The sequence below is a fragment of the Fundulus heteroclitus genome, chromosome 21 (genome assembly GCF_011125445.2).
Source record: "Fundulus heteroclitus isolate FHET01 chromosome 21, MU-UCD_Fhet_4.1, whole genome shotgun sequence".
In the NCBI taxonomy this organism is placed as follows: Eukaryota; Metazoa; Chordata; class Actinopteri; order Cyprinodontiformes; family Fundulidae; genus Fundulus; species Fundulus heteroclitus.
The window spans coordinates 13,943,825-13,969,142 of record NC_046381.1 but is presented as its reverse complement, the minus strand read 5'-3'; the positions used below and the strand labels follow the sequence as shown (position 1 = coordinate 13,969,142).

The 25,318-nt window shown below is 43.7% G+C and overlaps 1 protein-coding gene across 1 annotated transcript in view; it reads left to right on the top strand.

The window, feature by feature from the left end:
- The window catches only part of vipr1b (vasoactive intestinal peptide receptor 1b), a 71,116-nt gene that overhangs the window by 34,518 nt on the left and 11,280 nt on the right, over nt 1-25,318 (top strand). The window contains exons 4-6 of the mRNA XM_021307360.2: nt 15,103-15,203; nt 19,234-19,331; nt 24,289-24,421. Coding sequence (XP_021163035.2) covers nt 15,103-15,203; nt 19,234-19,331; nt 24,289-24,421 — 332 coding nt within the window. The remainder of the gene's footprint in view (nt 1-15,102; nt 15,204-19,233; nt 19,332-24,288; nt 24,422-25,318) is intronic.

The window sequence follows — 25,318 nt, the reverse complement described above, 5'->3', positions numbered from 1 at the left end:
TGGATTACTGCTTCAAACTGTTGCCTTGGAAGGATTGCTTCTATTTTTGCTATTTTTCTTGAATGATAAAAATTAGATTTTAATACAACACTTATTTGAGTGTCAAGTTTATAATCATTGTCTTAAAACCAAGGTTTTTTACTGTGGCCTTAACATACATTGCCGTGGAGTATAGATCAACAGGAGGCCTCTAACATCTTCCACTAGGTCCAAAAACAGGAACCTCTGTCTTTTTTTATTGAAATGCAGTAAATTTAGGGCCATCCAAGGTTTAATGTCCTCAAGACAATAAAAGAGGTTTAATGGACCATGCATTGGCTCGCCTTAAAGGCACATTAATTTGGCAATCATCATCATAAGAATGAAAGGAGACACCATGTTTACCCAAAATAGACCCTAAAGGAAGAAGGTACAGAGAAAAAAGCAACAGCCCCAAAACTGAGCCATGGTGGATCCCAAAATACAAATAGGGTAACTAAAATGGTCAAATAAAGAAAAAAAAAGGAATACCAACTTAGTATCAGCCAGAACAAGGCAAGCTTTCTAGTTTCTATTAGCTGAACAATATTAAATAATGATAAAAAAAGTATCCTAACCTAAAAATTATCAAAACTCTGCTCTAAATAAATGAACTAAAAATAAAGCATCCAATAATCTTTACAAAATACAACTGTTTAGAAAAGAAGCGAGGCAGTAGTTAATGTTAGCAAAGGCCTAATAATGGCAATTAAGTCAAACATCTAAGAAAGATTTTTTTCATCACTTTCATCAAGAATTATTATTCATTATATTTGTCTGCTGCTCTATTTCACAGAGTATCATATTTAACCTTCTACATATATTACGTTGTAATGTTAATCACGTAGCAAAAAGTTTCTTCAACAGTTGAAGTAAAATACTTGCATCAAAAGATCTTCACTAACGGTGACCTTTCCTATACAGAACAGAGTTATGAACAGAGTTCAGCACTTTCTTGTGAGAGCTACTTGAAATTCCCCTGCAAAATGTTAAATGTCCAATTAAAACCCTTTCTTGGATCAGTTGTGTGTTAAGGTGCACAGGTCTTGCTTTTCATGAGACCTTTTACTTATTCTTGGTAGAAAAACTTTTATTTCAGACACCAATGAAACACATCCATTGAAAAGGGGGGGTGGAGGCAAATAATCATCCCAGAAATTGAGCCATAAAATAAATCATAGGCAGATTATCTTTCAACTATGAAGGCCATTGATGAAGGTGACAAAATGTTGGTTGTAATTTTCTTTGCGACAGAAGCTTTTAAGAGTTTTATTTTCATCTCCTTTCTCATTAAACTGAACACCAATGACATCCATCCATCCATCCATCCATCCATTTATCCATTTTCCATCACGCTTATCCCTGTTGGGGTAGCAAGGGTTGCTGGTGCCTATCTCCAGCGTTCAATGGGCGAGAGGCGGGGTACACCCTGGACAGGTCGCCAGTCTATCTCAGACACCAGTAATGACAATACATCTGAAATAGCTAACCATGGTTATGATGTTAATTGTGTTGTATCTAGCTATTTTTGCTGTTTTTAATGATATATCTAAAAGTTGACGCATAATTTTGAGAGACCGTTTTCGCCCGCCTTACTCGGCTCCTCCCCGCTCGGATTATCTTTGTCTGGTGTAAGGATTCCACCAGCCTAGAAATCCCTGGAAGAGCGACAGGCCTTCTGTGCATCACTTTAGCGGTCTTTGTGATTTGCCTGGCCAAGGTAGAAAAGGATGTTGCCTCATCAATCGACGGAAAGAGGGGGAAACTTCTGGTCTTTTCCTTGGGGTCGTATGCTCCAATTTAGGTTTAGATTCCAGATCTCCTTTGTCAATCCCATGACAGAGGTTAAAAGGGTAAATCACGCAGATTCATCTTTTGGCTCCAAGCTTAAAAGCTCTTCTCCGAAGAGTAAACGGTGATGTGCAACATTTGTCCAGCTAAAACGTTTATCACAGGGTCCATCGCGTGTTCAGGCACGAGGGAACTCAGCTGAGAATTCTTTGGGGTCTCTTTGATGCAGAAGCGCCGAGAGAAGGAGCTAAACTTTTACGGGCTTCCGCAGTTATACATTTTGGGGGGAGTCAAAGTCTCAGCCCGAGCTTGTTGCATGCTGCGAGTTCGAGTTCAAGCTGCATTGTGTGCTGGAAGCCATAGTTCGTCATTTTATAATGGCATAACACTTCATGGGGTTAGTTTCAAAGCTGTTCTCTGTTCCAGTCTCAAAGTAGGGCAAATTTAGATTAATTTGTTCAAAAGACACTATTCCAGAAGTCCTGGCCTTTTTTCTATGCTCTCTCTAGCAAAAGTTAGTCAAGCTTTGATGCTCTTTCTCAGAGGTAAAGGAGATCTACCCAACTAAAACGTTTGTTGGATACAGCCAAACCCATCTTTGTGTAAGCGAGGCCTCAGGGACGGCTTCTTCCCCAGAGCTGTGAAAGCAATCGCCCCCCTGGAGTGAAACGCTCACAACCTGTCCCATTTAAAAATTCCAGAGATCCATTAAATCCCTTACCATGCCTTGTACACATATACATATGGGTCTTTATAAATACAGATCTCCTTCATATCCTTTTTAAAAATAATATCGTACACACTGGATCATTTTTAGAAATGTTTTCATCCTTACAAACCTGTGCCAACACACCACTGATCATTCTTTTAAACATGCCATACACATAGGGGGCAGTGTACCGCAAAGCTAAAACCCATGGCAGCCAATGAGAATCATTCAAAACAATCACAACTTCCTGTTAGGAAGATGTGTTTGACCATAGACATAATATAAGAGTAGACGCGTCGTTGGGGGGGTTCTGCCTATGCTGCGATGCGTCAGAGCGTCCGCCATGTTATATGTGGCAAATCTGCAGTTACTCAGTCACTTAAACAGTATCAGAGGGACTTTAATCTTAGAATATACTTTGTATTCGTAATATTTTTATTTTTGCAATATTACAAGTTTATTTTCGTATCCCTTTAGCATCATTCTCCTAAATTGATTCTCGTAAAGAATATAAATAATTAAAATAATCTAACCTGGCCCTATTACTCCAGGAGTGAAATAATTCTGCAAACTGTAAACATTCTGGAAATGTTCCCTCTTAATTCTCATAATATGATGTTTTTCTCATAACATTACCACTTTTATGTTTTTGTTTTTTTTTAGTTTATTGTTCTAGGTCTTTTTTTCTCATATTAGTAATTTTACCTCTTTAATACTCCCCCAAAAAGTCTGTTCATAAAGTTACACATGTGACACGGTTTTATGACATAATGAAGACCACAATGTTTAGATTTAACAAATTGATCCTTATATTCATAACACATACACATTTACACACACAAATAGATATACACACACACACACACACACACATATATATATATATATATATATATATATATATATATATATATATATATATATATATAATCACACAGCTGTTTTTTGGCTTATTTATAATACTTGAAAATCTATGTATGCACATCTATGTCTAAATACAATAATCTGTACTGTATGCAAGCTAAAAACCTTGAAAAAGAATGGTCTTGCACAGCTTTTTCCTAGTGTTGCCACTCTGCAGCTTCTGTGTGTCCAGTTTTGCAACATGGTGCAGCCTTAGTTTATAGAAGGCAGATACAAGTAGTGAAATCAGCCCGAATACATTTCCATGCAGCACAGGAATGAAGCATCTTCTCTCATCCACGTTCACTACAACAGAACTTTTTTTGTGCCACATACCATATGGCGGTGACGTTGACGTGCGAACCTGCGCCCAAAGACGCGTCTACGTATATGATGTCTATGTGGTTGGCGGCCATGTTGAACAGTAATGTGCTTCCGTATTGGGTTGGAGTTGATGTAAAACAGCTGACCTCCAAAAGCTATTTCTCCTTTGCACCGCAATGTGTTGGTGTCACACTCCAGGCCTGGGTGCAGGGCCGGGTTTTCTCTCTCTCTCTTCTCTGCAGGGTGTGACGGGCAGGTGCTTCTCATCACAACTAATTGGAGCCCTTCTTAAGGAGCAGAGGCCAGGAGGAGGGCGTCAGTTCTTTCTCGCTTCCAGCGTGAACCTTTCGCCTACGCCACAGATACCTCAAGCCTGGAACCCTAGGGCAACTGAACGTTCCCTGATCGCCTGCCAGTGCAAGCCCTCCTCCTAGAGCTCACCTGCCTGTCCACCCTCAAGCCATCTGCACAAGAGAGCATCTCAGGATTTTCACCCGGACCCAGGACATCACCCCTCCTGGTCCTTGGCAAGCCTCCGACTCAGTGAGTTTAGCAACCTCCACATCCTCAGCAGCCACAGGCTGTTTCTCACAGTTTTCTCTCACCTCTCCAAGCAGACCAGAAGACTATCTAACCGGACACCACCAACACCTGAGACCCTGCACTCTAAACAATAACCAGATCAATAAACCAGATTCAACTAAACTGTTTTGTCTCCGTGGTTGCCCTGATTCTGAGTCGTTCTATTCTATCATGACAGAAAGAACTGACCAGTCTGACTCAGGGGCGCAACTGCGGAGCGCAGTTTCCCATCAGGGGTTATTGCTAGGACAGCATGAGGCTCTATTACAAACCATGAGCCAACAGCAGACGCAGCTTGTTCAAGCCGTGAGCTCACTAACTCACGAGATTCAGGACCTAAGAGGACAGTTAAGCAGGAATCAACCTACCTCTTCTTCTCCCCCAGTTGTCCAACCTCCCGCTGATATCGCGCCGGCTCCGATCCCTGGTGTCGGGGTGTCCGCTCCTACTCCAGAACCCTTCTTTGGTGAGCTGAATAAATCCAGGGGTTTCTTATTGCAGTGCTCCTTAGTTTTCTGTCGCTCCCCTCAGTCCTTTCCAGATGACGCTGGAAAGATTTCTTATATTGTCGGTCTCCTCAGAGATAGAGCCCTGAGTTGGGCGGAGTCATTTATCGACGAAACAAGTATTCTCAGTCTTAGTTATGCCGACTTCTTAGCACAGTTTAAAAGAACTTTCTCCTCCTCGTTAAGCGAGGAGGAAGCTGCTAAGAGACTGTGGTCCCTGAAACAGGGAGGGTCGCTCGGTAGCTGACTTCGCGGTCGAGTTTCGAACCCTGGCTACTCAGGCAGGTTGGGACGCCCTGGCTCTTAAAGCGGCATTCCTTAACGGACTCACCGAGAAATTAAAAGATGAACTAGCCACTCGAGACAAACCCCGAGACCTAGAGGAGCTTATCGCTCTAGCTGTTCGGGTGGATGACCGGCTCCGTGAAAGAGCCCGTGAGAGACGGGGGCAGGACCCTCCTCCGGCGCGACGCCTCACCTCTCCCGCCTTAGTCACGCCTCCCAGTTTCCGTCCAGCCCTTTCAGAGAGCCAACCATTGGAAGAACCCATGCAACTAGGCAGAGCTCACCTATCCCCGGAAGAAAGAGATAGGCGTATGAGGGCTAAACAGTGCCTCTACTGTGGCGCCTCCGGGCATTTTCGTTCTGACTGCCCCATTCGCCCAAAAGATCCGGCCCGCCAGTAGTCCAGGGGATACTGGCGGGCGCATGTTCTGAGACCCCCGCTCCCCGATTACTTTTACAATCCGTTATCTGTCTTCAAGACTCTCAACATCCGGTCTCAGCTCTTATTGATTCAGGCTCTGAGCAAAGCCTTATTGATCCAGTCTTAGTTAATAGACTCCACATACCTGTTCGTTTGTTACCATCCCCAGTCTCAGTTGTTGCTTTGGATGGCAGTCCCCTAGCCACCATTACCCATCAGACACTTCCACTTAAATTTATCTCTTCCGGTAATCATCACGAGAACCTTTCTTTTTTTGTTTTTCCCACTAAACACTCTCCTGTTGTTTTGGGTTACTCATGGTTGGTGGCCCACAACCCTCACATTAATTGGAGGGAGTCACGAATAGAAACATGGAGCTCCAGTTGTCTGGCATTGTGTCTCCAGTCAGCCCTTCCCCGTTCTTCGATTGGTCCTGTCTCCCCTGAGGTTCCTCCCGATCTGTCCTTAGTTCCACCCGAGTATCTTCATCTCCGACGTGTTTTTAGCAAAGACTTAGCTCTAAGCCTTCCACCTCATCGTCCCTATGACTGTTCCATAGATCTCCTTCCAGGGGCCCCCCTGCCGTCAGCCCGTCTTTATAAACTGTCTCAGTCGGAACAGGGAGCCATGGAGAAATATATAGCTGAGTCATTGAAAGCGGGCATTATTCGCCCATCGTCCTCTCCGGTTGGGGCAGGTTTTTTCTTTGTTCAAAAAAAGGATAAAACACTTCGTCCTTGCATAGATTACAGAGGCCTTAATCAGATAACCATTAAAAACAAATACTCCTTACCCCTTCTGGCTTCAGCCTTTGAAACTGTACGCGGGGCCACCATCTTCACCAAGTTGGACCTCCGTAACGCTTACCATTTGGTCCGTATAAGGGAGGGGGATGAATGGAAAACGGCTTTCAAGACACCGATCGGCCACTTCGAGTACCTGGTCATGCCTTTCGGTTTAACAAACGCCCCAGCCGTCTTCCAAGCCCTCATAAACGATGTACTCAGAGACTTCATTAATCATTTTGTGTTTGTTTATTTAGACGACATCCTCATTTTCTCCAAAGACCCCAAACAACATCAGCAGCACGTACGCCAGGTCCTCCAGCGGCTCCTAGAGAACCGTTTATTTGTTAAGGCAGAGAAATGTGAGTTCCACCGTGAGTCCATAAGTTTCCTTGGCTTCATCTTTGAGGGTGGACAGGTGAAGACCGATCCAGCCAAAGTCAAGGCTGTGGAGGACTGGCCCACACCCAAGACCCGAAGAGACCTCCAACGTTTCCTTGGTTTCGCCAATTTTTATAGAGTGTTTATCAAGGACTTTAGTGTCATTGCCTCACCCCTTTCGGCCCTCACTTCCACCAAGACAACCTTCACTTGGACCCCTGCAGCCGATCAGGCTTTTCGTTTCCTCAAGGAGAGGTTCACACAAGCCCCCATCCTGACATACCCAGATCCGTCGGCCCAGTTCACTATGGAGGTTGATGCTTCTGATACAGGAGTTGGGGCCATCCTCTCCCAGATGTCTGCCTCTGATGGCAAACTCCATCCCTGCGCTTTCTTTTCTAGGCGTTTCTCTCCAGCCGAGAGAAACTACGACGTGGGAGATCGTGAGCTGCTGGCCATAAAACTGGCTCTAGAGGAGTGGCGCCACTGGCTGGAGGGGACGGAGTTGCCAATTATTATCTGGACAGATCATAAAAACCTTTCCTACATCCAGTCTGCTAAACGCCTTAACTCTCGTCAGAGCCGTTGGGCACTGTTTTTTTTCACGTTTTAATTTTACCATTACCTACCGCCCAGGCTCAAAGAACGTTAAACCGGACGCACTGTCCCGACAGTTCCCGGCCACTCCTGACTCCACTGACCCAGAGACCATCATCCCAAAACCCTGCATCATTGGGGCTGTCACCTGGGAATTGGAGAGGCAGATTCAACAGGCGCTGGAGAACGAACCTGACCCTGGAGGCGGTCCTCCCCATCGACTCTATGTTCCATCAGCTGTCCGTTCCCAGGTAATTCGCTGGGGGCAGTCCTCCAGGTTCTCTGGTCACCCTGGCTCCTCTCGCACTATCGCCCTAATTAGACGATATTTTTGGTGGCCATCCCTAAACAAGGACGTTTATGAGTTTGTTTCTGCATGTCCTGTTTGTGCCCGCAACAAAGGTTCCAGCAGACCGCCTACGGGCCTTCTGCAGCCTCTACCCACACCTAGCCGTCCCTGGTCACACATAGCCTTGTATTTTGTCACCGGTCTACCTCCATCCAATCACAAGACAGTCATCCTCACCATCATTGATAGGTTCTCTAAGGCATGCCATCTGATACCTCTGACCAAACTTCCATCCGCTCACCAGACCGCCAGACTGTTGTTCAACCATGTGTTCAGAATCCATGGCCTGCCAGTAGAAATTGTCTCCGACCGCGGCCCGCAATTTACTTCCCAAGTCTGGCGTAACTTCTGTCAATGCCTGGGGGCTAAGGTCTCACTTACATCCGGATTCCATCCCCAGTCAAATGGCCAGTGTGAAAGGCTCAATCAGGAGTTGGAGAATACCCTCCGCTGTGTCTGCTCCCACAGCCCCACCTCCTGGAGCCAGCTCCTCGCATGGGTGGAGTATGCACATAACTCGCACATTTCTGCAGCTACTGGTTTGTCCCCTTTTGAGGCATCCCTGGGCTATCAGCCCTCACTCCTTCCCTCCTCCTTCCCCGACTCTACCATTCCATCCGTCAGGTCGTACCTTCAGCAGTGCCGCAAGTCTGGGATCGGACCAAGGCCGCCCTTGAGCGCACCTCCGTTCGCAACAAGAGGTTTGCGGACCGCAAACGACTCCCGGCACCCACCTACTCCCCGGGACAAGAAGTGTGGTTATCTTCTAAAGACTTTCCACTAAAGGCAGTGTCCAAGAAACTGGGCCCTAGGTTTCTTGGTCCCTTTAAGATCCTTCGCATTGTCAGTCCTACAGCTGTTCGGCTCAAACTTCCACCTCACCTTCGTGTACACCCCACATTTCATGTGTCTCAAATTAAACCCGTCACCTCTAGCCCGTTGTGCCCGCCTGCCAGACCCCCTCCACCCACCCGGATTGTGGATGGTCACCCCGCCTTCACGGTTCGTCGGATAGTGGCTTCCAGACGCCGTGGTCGTGGCTTCCAGTATCTGGTGGATTGGGCAGGGTACGGTCCTGAGGAACGATCCTGGGTGCCTCGTTCATTAATTTTAGACCCAGACCTCATCTCAGCCTTCGAGGCCTCCTCCACTGGACGGCCGCCAGGGGGCGTCCGTTAAAGGGGGGTGCTGTCACACTCCAGGCCTGGGTGCAGGGCCGGGTTTTCTCTCTCTCTCTTCTCTGCAGGGTGTGACGGGCAGGTGCTTCTCATCACAACTAATTGGAGCCCTTCTTAAGGAGCAGAGGCCAGGAGGAGGGCGTCAGTTCTTTCTCGCTTCCAGCGTGAACCTTTCGCCTACGCCACAGATACCTCAAGCCTGGAACCCTAGGGCAACTGAACGTTCCCTGATCGCCTGCCAGTGCAAGCCCTCCTCCTAGAGCTCACCTGCCTGTCCACCCTCAAGCCATCTGCACAAGAGAGCATCTCAGGATTTTCACCCGGACCCAGGACATCACCCCTCCTGGTCCTTGGCAAGCCTCCGACTCAGTGAGTTTAGCAACCTCCACATCCTCAGCAGCCACAGGCTGTTTCTCACAGTTTTCTCTCACCTCTCCAAGCAGACCAGAAGACTATCTAACCGGACACCACCAACACCTGAGACCCTGCACTCTAAACAATAACCAGATCAATAAACCAGATTCAACTAAACTGTTTTGTCTCCGTGGTTGCCCTGATTCTGAGTCGTTCTATTCTATCATGACAGAAAGAACTGACCAGTCTGACTCAGGGGCGCAACTGCGGAGCGCAGTTTCCCATCAGGGGTTATTGCTAGGACAGCATGAGGCTCTATTACAAACCATGAGCCAACAGCAGACGCAGCTTGTTCAAGCCGTGAGCTCACTAACTCACGAGATTCAGGACCTAAGAGGACAGTTAAGCAGGAATCAACCTACCTCTTCTTCTCCCCCAGTTGTCCAACCTCCCGCTGATATCGCGCCGGCTCCGATCCCTGGTGTCGGGGTGTCCGCTCCTACTCCAGAACCCTTCTTTGGTGAGCTGAATAAATCCAGGGGTTTCTTATTGCAGTGCTCCTTAGTTTTCTGTCGCTCCCCTCAGTCCTTTCCAGATGACGCTGGAAAGATTTCTTATATTGTCGGTCTCCTCAGAGATAGAGCCCTGAGTTGGGCGGAGTCATTTATCGACGAAACAAGTATTCTCAGTCTTAGTTATGCCGACTTCTTAGCACAGTTTAAAAGAACTTTCTCCTCCTCGTTAAGCGAGGAGGAAGCTGCTAAGAGACTGTGGTCCCTGAAACAGGGAGGTCGCTCGGTAGCTGACTTCGCGGTCGAGTTTCGAACCCTGGCTACTCAGGCAGGTTGGGACGCCCTGGCTCTTAAAGCGGCATTCCTTAACGGACTCACCGAGAAATTAAAAGATGAACTAGCCACTCGAGACAAACCCCGAGACCTAGAGGAGCTTATCGCTCTAGCTGTTCGGGTGGATGACCGGCTCCGTGAAAGAGCCCGTGAGAGACGGGGGCAGGACCCTCCTCCGGCGCGACGCCTCACCTCTCCCGCCTTAGTCACGCCTCCCAGTTTCCGTCCAGCCCTTTCAGAGAGCCAACCATTGGAAGAACCCATGCAACTAGGCAGAGCTCACCTATCCCCGGAAGAAAGAGATAGGCGTATGAGGGCTAAACAGTGCCTCTACTGTGGCGCCTCCGGGCATTTTCGTTTTGACTGCCCCATTCGCCCAAAAGATCCGGCCCGCCAGTAGTCCAGGGGATACTGGCGGGCGCATGTTCTGAGACCCCCGCTCCCCGATTACTTTTACAATCCGTTATCTGTCTTCAAGACTCTCAACATCCGGTCTCAGCTCTTATTGATTCAGGCTCTGAGCAAAGCCTTATTGATCCAGTCTTAGTTAATAGACTCCACATACCTGTTCGTTTGTTACCATCCCCAGTCTCAGTTGTTGCTTTGGATGGCAGTCCCCTAGCCACCATTACCCATCAGACACTTCCACTTAAATTTATCTCTTCCGGTAATCATCACGAGAACCTTTCTTTTTTTGTTTTTCCCACTAAACACTCTCCTGTTGTTTTGGGTTACTCATGGTTGGTGGCCCACAACCCTCACATTAATTGGAGGGAGTCACGAATAGAAACATGGAGCTCCAGTTGTCTGGCATTGTGTCTCCAGTCAGCCCTTCCCCGTTCTTCGATTGGTCCTGTCTCCCCTGAGGTTCCTCCCGATCTGTCCTTAGTTCCACCCGAGTATCTTCATCTCCGACGTGTTTTAGCAAAGACTTAGCTCTAAGCCTTCCACCTCATCGTCCCTATGACTGTTCCATAGATCTCCTTCCAGGGGCCCCCCTGCCGTCAGCCCGTCTTTATAAACTGTCTCAGTCGGAACAGGGAGCCATGGAGAAATATATAGCTGAGTCATTGAAAGCGGGCATTATTCGCCCATCGTCCTCTCCGGTTGGGGCAGGTTTTTTCTTTGTTCAAAAAAAGGATAAAACACTTCGTCCTTGCATAGATTACAGAGGCCTTAATCAGATAACCATTAAAAACAAATACTCCTTACCCCTTCTGGCTTCAGCCTTTGAAACTGTACGCGGGGCCACCATCTTCACCAAGTTGGACCTCCGTAACGCTTACCATTTGGTCCGTATAAGGGAGGGGGATGAATGGAAAACGGCTTTCAAGACACCGATCGGCCACTTCGAGTACCTGTCATGCCTTTCGGTTTAACAAAAACGCCCCAGCCGTCTTCCAAGCCCTCATAAACGATGTACTCAGAGACTTCATTAATCATTTTGTGTTTGTTTATTTAGACGACATCCTCATTTTCTCCAAAGACCCCAAACAACATCAGCAGCACGTACGCCAGGTCCTCCAGCGGCTCCTAGAGAACCGTTTATTTGTTAAGGCAGAGAAATGTGAGTTCCACCGTGAGTCCATAAGTTTCCTTGGCTTCATCTTTGAGGGTGGACAGGTGAAGACCGATCCAGCCAAAGTCAAGGCTGTGGAGGACTGGCCCACACCCAAGACCCCGAAGAGACCTCCAACGTTTCCTTGGTTTCGCCAATTTTTATAGAGTGTTTATCAAGGACTTTAGTGTCATTGCCTCACCCCTTTCGGCCCTCACTTCCACCAAGACAACCTTCACTTGGACCCCTGCAGCCGATCAGGCTTTTCGTTTCCTCAAGGAGAGGTTCACACAAGCCCCCATCCTGACATACCCAGATCCGTCGGCCCAGTTCACTATGGAGGTTGATGCTTCTGATACAGGAGTTGGGGCCATCCTCTCCCAGATGTCTGCCTCTGATGGCAAACTCCATCCCTGCGCTTTCTTTTCTAGGCGTTTCTCTCCAGCCGAGAGAAACTACGACGTGGGAGATCGTGAGCTGCTGGCCATAAAACTGGCTCTAGAGGAGTGGCGCCACTGGCTGGAGGGGACGGAGTTGCCAATTATTATCTGGACAGATCATAAAAACCTTTCCTACATCCAGTCTGCTAAACGCCTTAACTCTCGTCAGAGCCGTTGGGCACTGTTTTTTTCACGTTTTAATTTTACCATTACCTACCGCCCAGGCTCAAAGAACGTTAAACCGGACGCACTGTCCCGACAGTTCCCGGCCACTCCTGACTCCACTGACCCAGAGACCATCATCCCAAAACCCTGCATCATTGGGGCTGTCACCTGGGAATTGGAGAGGCAGATTCAACAGGCGCTGGAGAACGAACCTGACCCTGGAGGCGGTCCTCCCCATCGACTCTATGTTCCATCAGCTGTCCGTTCCCAGGTAATTCGCTGGGGGCATTCCTCCAGGTTCTCTGGTCACCCTGGCTCCTCTCGCACTATCGCCCTAATTAGACGATATTTTTGGTGGCCATCCCTAAACAAGGACGTTTATGAGTTTGTTTCTGCATGTCCTGTTTGTGCCCGCAACAAAGGTTCCAGCAGACCGCCTACGGGCCTTCTGCAGCCTCTACCCACACCTAGCCGTCCCTGGTCACACATAGCCTTGGATTTTGTCACCGGTCTACCTCCATCCAATCACAAGACAGTCATCCTCACCATCATTGATAGGTTCTCTAAGGCATGCCATCTGATACCTCTGACCAAACTTCCATCCGCTCACCAGACCGCCAGACTGTTGTTCAACCATGTGTTCAGAATCCATGGCCTGCCAGTAGAAATTGTCTCCGACCGCGGCCCGCAATTTACTTCCCAAGTCTGGCGTAACTTCTGTCAATGCCTGGGGGCTAAGGTCTCACTTACATCCGGATTCCATCCCCAGTCAAATGGCCAGTGTGAAAGGCTCAATCAGGAGTTGGAGAATACCCTCCGCTGTGTCTGCTCCCACAGCCCCACCTCCTGGAGCCAGCTCCTCGCATGGGTGGAGTATGCACATAACTCGCACATTTCTGCAGCTACTGGTTTGTCCCCTTTTGAGGCATCCCTGGGCTATCAGCCCTCACTCCTTCCCTCCTCCTTCCCCGACTCTACCATTCCATCCGTCAGGTCGTACCTTCAGCAGTGCCGCAAAGTCTGGGATCGGACCAAGGCCGCCCTTGAGCGCACCTCCGTTCGCAACAAGAGGTTTGCGGACCGCAAACGACTCCCGGCACCCACCTACTCCCCGGGACAAGAAGTGTGGTTATCTTCTAAAGACTTTCCACTAAAGGCAGTGTCCAAGAAACTGGGCCCTAGGTTTCTTGGTCCCTTTAAGATCCTTCGCATTGTCAGTCCTACAGCTGTTCGGCTCAAACTTCCACCTCACCTTCGTGTACACCCCACATTTCATGTGTCTCAAATTAAACCCGTCACCTCTAGCCCGTTGTGCCCGCCTGCCAGACCCCCTCCACCCACCCGGATTGTGGATGGTCACCCCGCCTTCACGGTTCGTCGGATAGTGGCTTCCAGACGCCGTGGTCGTGGCTTCCAGTATCTGGTGGATTGGGCAGGGTACGGTCCTGAGGAACGATCCTGGGTGCCTCGTTCATTAATTTTAGACCCAGACCTCATCTCAGCCTTCGAGGCCTCCTCCACTGGACGGCCGCCAGGGGGCGTCCGTTAAAGGGGGGGTGCTGTCACACTCCAGGCCTGGGTGCAGGGCCGGGTTTTCTCTCTCTCTCTTCTCTGCAGGGTGTGACGGGCAGGTGCTTCTCATCACAACTAATTGGAGCCCTTCTTAAGGAGCAGAGGCCAGGAGGAGGGCGTCAGTTCTTTCTCGCTTCCAGCGTGAACCTTTCGCCTACGCCACAGATACCTCAAGCCTGGAACCCTAGGGCAACTGAACGTTCCCTGATCGCCTGCCAGTGCAAGCCCTCCTCCTAGAGCTCACCTGCCTGTCCACCCTCAAGCCATCTGCACAAGAGAGCATCTCAGGATTTTCACCCGGACCCAGGACATCACCCCTCCTGGTCCTTGGCAAGCCTCCGACTCAGTGAGTTTAGCAACCTCCACATCCTCAGCAGCCACAGGCTGTTTCTCACAGTTTTCTCTCACCTCTCCAAGCAGACCAGAAGACTATCTAACCGGACACCACCAACACCTGAGACCCTGCACTCTAAACAATAACCAGATCAATAAACCAGATTCAACTAAACTGTTTTGTCTCCGTGGTTGCCCTGATTCTGAGTCGTTCTATTCTATCATGACAGTTGGAGCAGTTGGGCTTCAAAAAACATCTGAACCAACAATAAAAATCAACACATCTCGGATAGCATTATTTTTTTTCTCCACCGTGTGGCCAAATCAATAACAAAAGTCGAACATGTGACGTCAGCTCCGTATTATTTGTTACAAACTGTGATGCGTTGGACCCCAAAACTCCATTTTGCCATGTAAACACACACAAAAAACTGTGTTTTCTCAAAACTCCGCTTTGAGGTTTTCATAAATGATAATTTTTTGTGGTGTAAAACTAAGTTTTCAGGTGGATTAAAGGCCAAAACATAAAAGTTTGATTTGTTTTTCCAGATATCCGGCTATGTGTGAACAAGGCCTCAGATTATTAAACAATGTTCTCTGTTGATCATGGTGTTTATTCTCACTTCAACAGCCTGGAGCAAACCAAGCTGCTAATTTGAGATATAAAAATGCATGCTTACTTTGTCTTTGTTAATAACATGAAATTCCAGGAAAACACATTGTATTCTGTTTAATGAGACAAAATGTGGGAAAGCTTGAGGAATACAAGCCCAGTTCCTTTCTGCAGAATGTGGTCTTGCATATTTAAAATACACATTTTATCAGCAGGGAACAGTCATACATGTGGTGTCTCCATGGGTCTGAAGCTTTCTTGTTGACCGAGAAAGGACAGAGGGAGACTTGAACTAATTTTAAACCTTTTTGTGCAGATGAAAGAAAAGATCCACACGCTGGGTGGCTTTGACCTTTTTTTTTTTTGAGTCCTACTACCTCTCTCCCTCTCCAGGTAACCTCTCCAAAACCTGCACAGCGTACGGCTGGACCGAGATGCATCCTATTGACATCGCTGTGAACTGTGGCTACAATCTCAATAGCACCAGTGATGATGTGAGTAAGCCGCCGACATCCATAGGCTCCACTTGAAGCCCCGTGGCGAATGAATGCAACAGTGTGGCAGGGGAGCGTGTCAAGAGCCACTGGGCAGGAAAAATTCAATGAGAGCATCTTTTCTCTGCTCTGTGGGTCAGTGTTGTTAGGCCTATCAGCAAGGCGGCTGTATTGATTGTTGGACTCTTGGCTCCAGTCTTTACCTCGGGCCTGCTTTTATTTCTGTCTGTGATGGGGTGTTGCATGGAGAGGATTGATTTAGTCTTAGCATAGATCATTATTTACTGTGACTTCCAAAAGTCCCCCCCCCTCCCTTTATTGTGAATCAGACAACAAAAAGGATAAATAATAGAAAAATGCTGCATGTAAAAGTGTTCAGTCCTGAACTTTGATGAGACTATTCCCACACATTGAAATGTTTCTCCTTAAACCACTCAAGTGTTGCTTTAGCAGTATGGTTCGGGTCGTTGTCCTGCTGGAGGGTGAACCTCTGTCTCAGATCTCAACCAAACTGACACAGGTTTTGCTCAAGACTATCCCTGTATTTACCTCCATCCCTCGACATGAACCGGTTTCCCAGAGATGATGCTGCCACCACCATGTTTCACTTTACTTGGGGTGATGGGAAGTGTTGGGTTTGCACCAGACGTGGTGTTTTGCTCGATGACCAAAAAGTTACATTTTAGTCTCATCTGACCAGAGCACCTTCCTCCATACATTTGAGGAGTTGCCCGCATGCCTTTTGGCATACTTAAAATGTCCCTTTTTATTTTTATCACTAAATAATGCCCTTTTTCTGGTCACTCTTCCATAAAACTCAGCTCTATGGACAGCTTATTGTGGTCATATAGACAACACAAACATTGATATCCCATCGGTGTTTGACTTTCCTTGCCTAACCCAGCCAAACCTCTGCCGTTGTGTCTGGTTGTGGCGACAAGAGCAGCCGGTAGTTTGTGCCGGCTGGTCTGTGAATCCCAACCTGGGATAAAAACAGGTTCTTCCTGGATCTCCGGTAGTCTGCATTCAGCCTGTAAAGGTGGTATCTGCACTCCTGCAGGATAGTGGCTCGGCTCCCAGGTCAGCTTTCTCCTGCACAGCGTAGACAGAACACCACTGATTTGGTTATGATGTTAGTTTCACAGAAAGCAGACTTCACTCAGCTTGGTCGACCCTGCAGATGCTTGTGAGTCTCTGAGCCCCATGCGGCCCCCATCGGTGGCTTGTCTCATCAGTGTACACTCCTCTCTCCTTGAGGGTCCACAGGCAAAGAGAAGGATAAACCTGGGGAAGCTTGGCTTCAGAGCAACGGCACCCTGCTGCGGAGGGGCAGTTCCTTCGTGCCTGGAAAAGTCTCACAATTTGTGGCTTTAAAATTTAGTTTGATTTTATTCCACATGGCTTGATTGCACAACACCGGTCCGTGAGTTTCGGTGGGTCATCCTCTCTTGGCAGGTTTGTACTTTCCATTTCGACAGAATGGATTTGATGGTGCTTCAGGGGATTTTCCCCTCCATATAACATCACTTCTCAATACTTTTGCAAGGCACTGTATTTATCACAGGACAAAATTCTATTTTCAGCTTGTCCTCATTACATAGAAACTTATTTTCCATGTGATGATGAATCAAACTGTACCACCACAAGAAAATGTGATGTAGCTAAATCAGAATGTGTGGGTTGCTTTTGATTTTTGCGCATGTTTTTTTTTTTTTTTTTATCTTTTAAACTAAACAATTCATGATGTGTAGGGCAAAATATGCTGCCTGCATTAAAAATGGAAACAACCATAAGTCAACACTGCTGATTGTTTGCTGAAGCGTCGCATTCCTTGAAGCAGGACACATTAGCTTTACGCTGACATGACCGGGTCAGTCACAAAGTCCCGCTTGTGTAGTCGGGCTTAACGAGATGTTATTCACGATACCTCCTAGAGAGGGAGAGGTTAGGAAGGGAATGAATATATTAGATGCTGCAGAGAGAGCTAATCCTGTCTGTGTTGATGAAGGTGGGGCAGGGCGAGGAGTAGAGGAGCGCAACACGGCGGCAAAAAGCTTTCTTGGTGGGCAGTCTGCTTTCTGAGTCACACGGAGCCTCATTAGTATGCCACACAGGAATTCAGCAGAGTTTGAGCGAGTCGGGGACTCTAAAAGGAATTTGATGTCCATCCCTGTGCATACTTGATGTTTTCGTGTATCACAGGATGCCGGGCTTCTAATCTCATTTTCGTCTGAAGTAAAGCATGGAGAGTGATGGCGCGAACACATAAGGAAAAACAGACGTTCCTTAGGCCGAAATCAAACTACTGTAAAACTGGCAGGACTGATTTTAGAGTTGGAAGAAAGACGTAGCGCTGTAGTCTCAGAAAACCTACAATGGTTTAAACTTATCCGACTCATTTCTGACTTCAGTGATGAAAGGAAAGAAGAAGAAAAAAGGTAATTGTTTCACAATTTCATTTTGAATTTCAGGGAATGCGATGGCTTTATGGCTGAATGTCTGTGACTGGGTCAGTGTCTCATATAAATACAATCATATACCTCAAATTCTTTCAAAAGTTCCTTATTGTACTGCCAGAAATTTCAGGGCATTTCAATAGAATTGTGTGTAATTGATCAACACAAAGTAGTGCATAAAAATTTGAAGCGGAAGGGTTAGTGTGGCATGCATTCGTATTCAAGTCCCTTGAGTCAATACTGTTTACAACCAGCTTTCTTTTGAGGTCTACCAGCTTTGCTCATTAAAAGACTTCAGTTCTTCTTTCCAAAATACCCGAGGCTCAGTCAGTTTGGATGAAGAGAGTCTGTGAAAATAATTTTTTTTAAGCCTTGATACGGATTCTTATGTAGTCTGGACTTTGATTAGGCCACGCTAACATATGAAAATGCTTTGATCTAAACCCCTTGTAGCCCTGGCTGTATGTTTAGGGATGTTGTGCTGCTGTTCCCAAGCTCTTACAGGTTTTGCCCTGTTTTTAGCTCCTTCCATCTTCCTACCAACTCTTAACAAAATTCACTGTCTTTGCTAAACAAAGGGTTCTCCACAACAATATGCTGTTACCATACATGATATTCATACTCTGAATAAATTAAATCCATCTATTTGTAAGTTTATGTTGAGATTTGTAACAATCCCTAGAAGGTATCCTCATTTCACCAGCACTGCAAAAACGGATCTAAAAACAAGTAAAATGTTCTTGAAGTTAGTGTATTTATCCTTGATTTGAGCAGGTAAATAATATTATCTGCCAATGGAATAAGTATTTTGACCCCTAAAATAACATAATTAGACATCTTGCACTTGAAATAAGATGATGGAGATGAGTTGTTCCTATTTTAAGTGCAAAAATCTTATTCCATTGGCAAATCATCTTATTTACCTGCTCAAATCAAGGACAAATGCACTCATTTTAAGAACATTTTACTTATTTCTAGTTACGTTTTTGCAGTGTGCACATTTTGTTTACTTCCTTTTTAATGTGATGTGAATTGATGTGTATAACTGTGCAAAAAGAGGAATTTAAACTGACACTAGATGTTTTTTTTTATTTATTTATTTTTTAAAAAGTGGAGTTTAATGGCTGATAACACGTTGACCTGCACACATAAACAGTGTTTTTCTGGTGTTTCTCCAGATTAATTTCTTCCTTGGTAGGTATTTATTTTGAGCTGTCAACAGAACAATCATCTCTCAACTGCAAGATAGATTTTTTTCTTTCTTTTGTAAAAAGCGAAGCACTGCTTGCATTTAAATACAGTATGTCAGGAAGAACCGTGCCTACTGGCAGAGAAGCTAGACCTCCTAGCTTTGTGGTAACAGAAGCAATTCTTTTATACAGAGTAGTTCCCCCCAGATGTCAGACAATTTAACAGAAGCAGTTAATACAATAACAGTTCATGACATCTTCTCAGTGTGAAATGTTGAAAACATTTAAAATGATTTTAAAGAAAATGAGAATTGTGGATTATTTCATAAAACATTTTTGCATTATGTGATTTTTTTTTTCTCCGCTATTTCTTGTCACTTAAAGGGGAAGTTTTTCTGGCAAGTGAAGGTCGGCTACACCATTGGTCACAGTGTTTCGCTCATCTCGCTGATCACAGCTATTGTGGTCCTTTGCATCTTCCGGTAGGTAAATGTATCAATGATTTTAGTTTCTCACAATTCTCAAAGTTATTAGTGTTTTGAGTTAAACATGAGAACACTGTTGATGAGTGTAGCTTTACAAGATGGCTATGAACATCATGGTGTGTCACTTAGCTTCTGCTGCTGCTAAAAAAAAAACTGTAGTTTGAGCATTTCAAAGACTACGAACTGTAGGCCTGTTTCCAAAGCCAAATTCATCTGATAAAAATTTGTAAATGTGATTGCAGAAAAAATTTTTTTTGACTTGTTTCAGCCTGTTTTTCTAAGGGATCACTCCACTGAGACGACTTATTTCTGTTGAGACTTTGATTACTGATGAGTGGGGTTTTCCCATTTCTGATCTTATCTGCTTTAATTTAATGTCTGCTTTTGCCTCTGTTCATCAAATAATCTTAATTAACTGCGGGTATATCCAGCATGGCTCTAGACTGGTTTTGCTCATACCTTTCGAGACGATTTTTTAGTGTTTTGACCAACAAGATCACGTTTGAATCGACTTGTTTAGCATGTGGGGTTCTGCAGGATTCAGTCCTGGGACCCATCCATTCATATTATACATTCATCACATAGGAAGTGTAAGTAAAAAAAATATTTTTTTTGATTCCTGTCATCTTTATATTGATGACATTTGATTGTATTGTCTGTAAGCAGTTGTCTTTGATGAAATGTGAAACCAGCATCAAACTGTGGTCTGTTGAACTTCAAATCTACTGAAACCTTTATTACTGACCCTAAGCTCTGGTGATGTTTTTCATGCTTCTTTGAAATGTGTAATATCTCTAAATTTCAAAATCCTGTTTAAAAAAAAAAACAAGAATTAAATGATGAATTACATTCTCTGGCTATTTTTATATCACATTTGCATGTAAGAAAGAACTTGACACCCAGTTTAGAAAGCACTAAGACAGACATAACACGTCACATTCATTTTGGTGTCTGTATACTGACTTCCCAGACATTTCATTATAAATAATAAAAAAAACAATGTATCCTTACTTTTAAAGCCCTGTGGGATTTTGCCTTTCTCATAGTCTGAGTTCTGGTCAGGGATTATTGGACGTCCTACAAACCTTTGTTTTAATACAGTAAAAAATTCAAAGGTTTAAGTACAATAGCCAGAAACTGGGAATACAGTATAGATGCAACATAAATATCTTTTGCAGTTTTGCTCATGCATTGTTTTAAATTTTCATTTTGCTGTGCTTATTAACTAATTTCACTTTGCTGTTTCTGATCTTTGTACTAATTGTTTCTCCAGCCTCTGTTTATGCTCTTATTAGTACTAGGCTCAATACTGCCAGGCTTTCAGGATAGATACTAAAATTATAGTTGGATCTGTTGTCTACCCATCACCACAATTTTCAGAATGAAACGGTTATTTGATGTTAAGAAGAGGCCTTAAAAAGGTTGTATTGCTGCAGAACTTGAGGACAAGATTGGTAATAATCCTGCCTGGTGATGTGTCACGGATGACATGACAAATTATACATTTTCAAGGTCACGCAGAAAAATCAAGTGCTTCTTTAACAGATGCATTATTCATGAATGAATGAATGAATGATGCAAATACTTAAGTCATGGATTGAAATGTCACTCAAACTTGATAAGCACTTTTAGGATGGACATCTCCAACTATTCCAAGATTATGAATAAATGTCTGGTTATGTTTGATTGTCTGGGATTGGCTGTAAACTGTATGAAGGCAATTTTTCATGGCAAAAGACAGTTATAACCTTATATTAATAGATGGTGTACCTTTGTGTTCATATTCCTTTTTTATGGCATTAAGGCAGTGAGCACACGGTAAATAGGTAAATTTTTGCAAAAATCCTTGCAAATATATAATTTATGAAACTATTAATTATCTTGTCTATATTTTCCCCATCCACCTTAACTTAGTATAAGTATTTTGTTAGCTTTCTAATTGTATTCATTATTCCTACATGAAATTATGATTATTAAACACCACTTTTCTCATCGCTTTATTTTAGATTAAATACTTTTTTAACTTAATGGTCTTTGCCCCATAATCTCTTATTTAATTTAGTCAGTGGAGAACTGTGTGCAAAGATGAGAACAAGCTGTAAACATGTCTCCACCTGAGGGCTTTTTTGTTTTTGTTTTTGCTTTTTATTTTCTGCACTGATTATACCAAAAACCATACAGTAGGACAAGGTCAGAAAGCTAAAATAAATGAGAGATTAAACTGAAACAGCTGACAGATTAGAGCCGTAATGGGCACTGGGGGATGGTGGCGAAAAGGTTTAGTGAAGATCGATATTAGGACAGAGGAAGCTGCACATGTCAAAGTGAAACACATACTGCTGAAAAGAACCTGAGGGTGTTCATAAAATAAATACATTCTATTATGCACAACTATTTCACAGAACAAACAGTATCTTACCAACATTAGACATTGCTACGCCTACGCCTCATCAATTTGGATGAATTAAAATAAATTAAAACAAGTCCTGTTTTTGTCACTGTAGGGCCAGTCTGAGAAACTCAGTTTTCAGAACTTCACAGCAGTTAACAAACTCTACAGTTTAACGAGCCATATTTGCCCTCACTACTGGTTAATAAAAAATGTCTAAAGTTGCTAAACCTACTTGACATTTGAAAAAAAAAAAAATGTAGTCAGATTTAACAAATAACCACTAAATCTAATCATTTTGTTTAATAATTAAATAAACCACAACTTTTCCTTTTACTTTCAGGTTATAGAGCAAAGGAAAACATCAAGGCAGACAAGACAAACCATGCTTTTTTTGAATGAACATTTCATTCAATATTCATGGAATTGCGGGGGTAAAAGCACATAGCTGCGAAGGCATGACAAAGAAAATGGCTGCAAAAAATAAAGAAATAAGAAAGAATACTTTGTACCAAAAGTGCTATTCTATTGTGGGAAGTTCAGATATTGCAAGAAACCACTTCAAGGATATTGCTAAGTTCTATATCATTTTTGACCAAGTTATTAAGGGCCACAGTGAAGGGCCCGAGGAGCCATGCGTGGCTCCAGAGCTGCAGGTTGGAGGCCCCTGGTATCAATCAACACTTATAAACCTTCATACTTCACTAACCTCTCCACAGATAGGAGTTCGTTGCACAAACGTCTGTACTTATTTACATTCTGTTACCAATAATGTTCACTGTGAGATACAACCATAACACCAACTTGTCTGTTATTAAAGAATAGAAAGCGGAGCTTTTCAGCGGTGCTATATTTTATTTACTGATAGTCGACACCGTCAGCAGAAAAGAGACGCTCAAGGACGACTTCCTTCCTTACTTAATGATAAGGGTCTCAACAAAGTGACGGGGTTTCCACCTTAAAGCACTCAACTTCACCCGAGGGTCATAATGATAGCTTTGTTTATTTTCCGATTTTCCCTGGACAAATTCATGCTGACAGACAACTAGATATCGCTTTGTGAGACATACTCCAGATTCTGTGTTTTGGAACTGTGAGATCTCGTTACTCAGCCAATACTCCTACTACTACTACTACTACTACTACTACTACTACTACTACTACTACTACTACTAATATTAATAATAATAATAATAATAATAATAATAATAATAACTGATTCTACTGCTGTTAGTTCAGTAATATGGTTCATGTAACAATAAAGTTTGTTAAAAGAAATAATGCAAACATGTAGCATCTTTAAAATGTTTAATAAAAGATTATGTAAAATGTCCTTCACCTGTCCAGATGGACTCTGGGGATTGGAGGAAGGAAACAGAGCACTGCAAGCAACAAAACACAGCACTGATGCATTGAAACGGTTGTAGAGAAAATCCTTTATGCACCAGAGGAAAAAAACTAAACTATTGTGTTGACCCTGAGAAAGATGTTGTTGTTTTTTTGCAGACGGTCATATGACATAAGAGACAAACAAAAATAAACATCCTCTCACCCTTATGTTTCACTCATGTTTATGATGGGTTACATGTTTGTGTCTGGGCTGTTTTATAACTGTAAATGCAGATGAAGAGAAAAATGCTGCCGAGGCAGCTGAACTTTATTTCAGATTAATCAGATCATTCAACATATTTGAAGGTTGGTGTGAAGTCATAACAACTGAATAGTTCATTAAATCAGAAGGTGTTTCATGAAGTAGCTTAAGACTTGGTTAAGATAAAAAGATTCCTGTAGTTTCTTGTTTTTCCCTCAGATTTGTTTGTTTTTCCAGTAAAATTGGGTAGAATATGCATCACATTAAAGATGGAAAAAGGATTTAGCATGATCATGTTTATTTTAGTATACAAATCTGGAATTGTAACAAAGGAGTGTATAAACTTTTGAGAGTTTCTGCGTACAGGTAGTATTTTATGGGGTCCACATTCATTATTATCCCCTAATCTGCACTTAATGCAAAATGACAACAAATGCACAAAGACAACAAAAACAACAGTGTAATAGGAAGTCAAGTTATAATTAATGTACAATTTCTCCTGTGTGGGAATTTCAGTTAATGAAAATGTGTTTACTTGTCAGAAATTAATGTGTATTAATATTGGGAGCAACTAGTTCTAGAAATTACCAAAAAGTAAATATTCTGAGGCATTAGGAAATGTTTAGTCACTTCTTATCTCTTCTACTAATTGTTTGATTTCTTCAGTTATGATATTGTAATCAGAAATTGAAGCATTATCAACTACTGAATAATTGAGAGTGTTAAAAACCTTCAGTCGTTTGGAAATGCGGCTCTTTTGTCTGTTTTCAAGAAGGGGAGCCGTGTAGAGCATTCAACGTTCCCTGAACCGCTTAGCATCTAAATGAATCGGGAGGTTTAAGTTTAATTTATTTCAGTCTGTCATTTTGCTATTAACACCAAGGGCTGCGGATAATTAGATGGCATTAATTAAATTGGCAGAATGTCTCTCTTCCTTGATCTGTATTCTTGTCTCTCTTCTCTGTTTGTCCCAGAAAACTCCACTGCACAAGGAACTACATCCACATGCATTTGTTTGTGTCGTTTATCCTGAAGGCCATCGCCGTGTTCATCAAGGATCTGGTTCTATATGAATTTGGTGAGGTGGACAACTGTTCTCCAGGCTCTGTAAGTTAATTAATGAATGCATTTATTTATTTTTGTTAATCGGATTTTTAAATAGATACATCTAATTATTACAAACATCTGGTGGGTACTATGGGAGGCAGTGGGTTGCTTTTATTTTTCACGTGCACAATAAAGAAAAAAAGTGCTAAATAATGCTAACTCTCATGTATCAGAGGTCACTTTTAGTTTACCACATAGGTGTGTACTTGGTCCTTAAGTTTTGTTTTTTTCATTGTACACAAAACAATAATAATATCCAATTGTTAAAAAATCACTTCATTTTTCATTCATTCATTTGCCTTCCTCATATAGTATATAGTATATATATAGTACATATAGTATAGTATCATTCATTTTTGAATGATACTATATATTGCTGTAGCACAAGTTTGGAACAGCTTATTGATTCAAACCCGGGAGGTATAAAAGTTTCACAGTTTTAAAACCATAGCTTTGAAAACTTCTATATACCTTGAGATCAGTAATTTGCACTCACCTGGTGCTAAGCATTGGAATCACACCTTTTTCTTATTGTAGTAGGCCTACTACAACTTTGTAAGTGATTCTAAGCAAAAAGTAGTCAATCTGTTGTATAAAACCTATTGGGCTGTGGTGTAATTTTGTAACTCATTTATGTTTCTGATGGGCTGTTTAACCTTATCAAGCCACTTTTGTTTCAGTGCATTATGTTTAAAGTTAATAGCATATTTGCTATATAGCAAGTGTCTTTAAAATATATAGAAGGTCATTTATAACATAAAGGAAAGGCTCTCCTTAGGCCACTAAACCTGGCACATTGTGTTGAAGCTGTGTAACCAGTTAATCTGTCAATGAGCAGAATGATTTGTCAGAAAGATTAATTCTGTGTGTGCAAAGTCACGATCCATAACAGATACT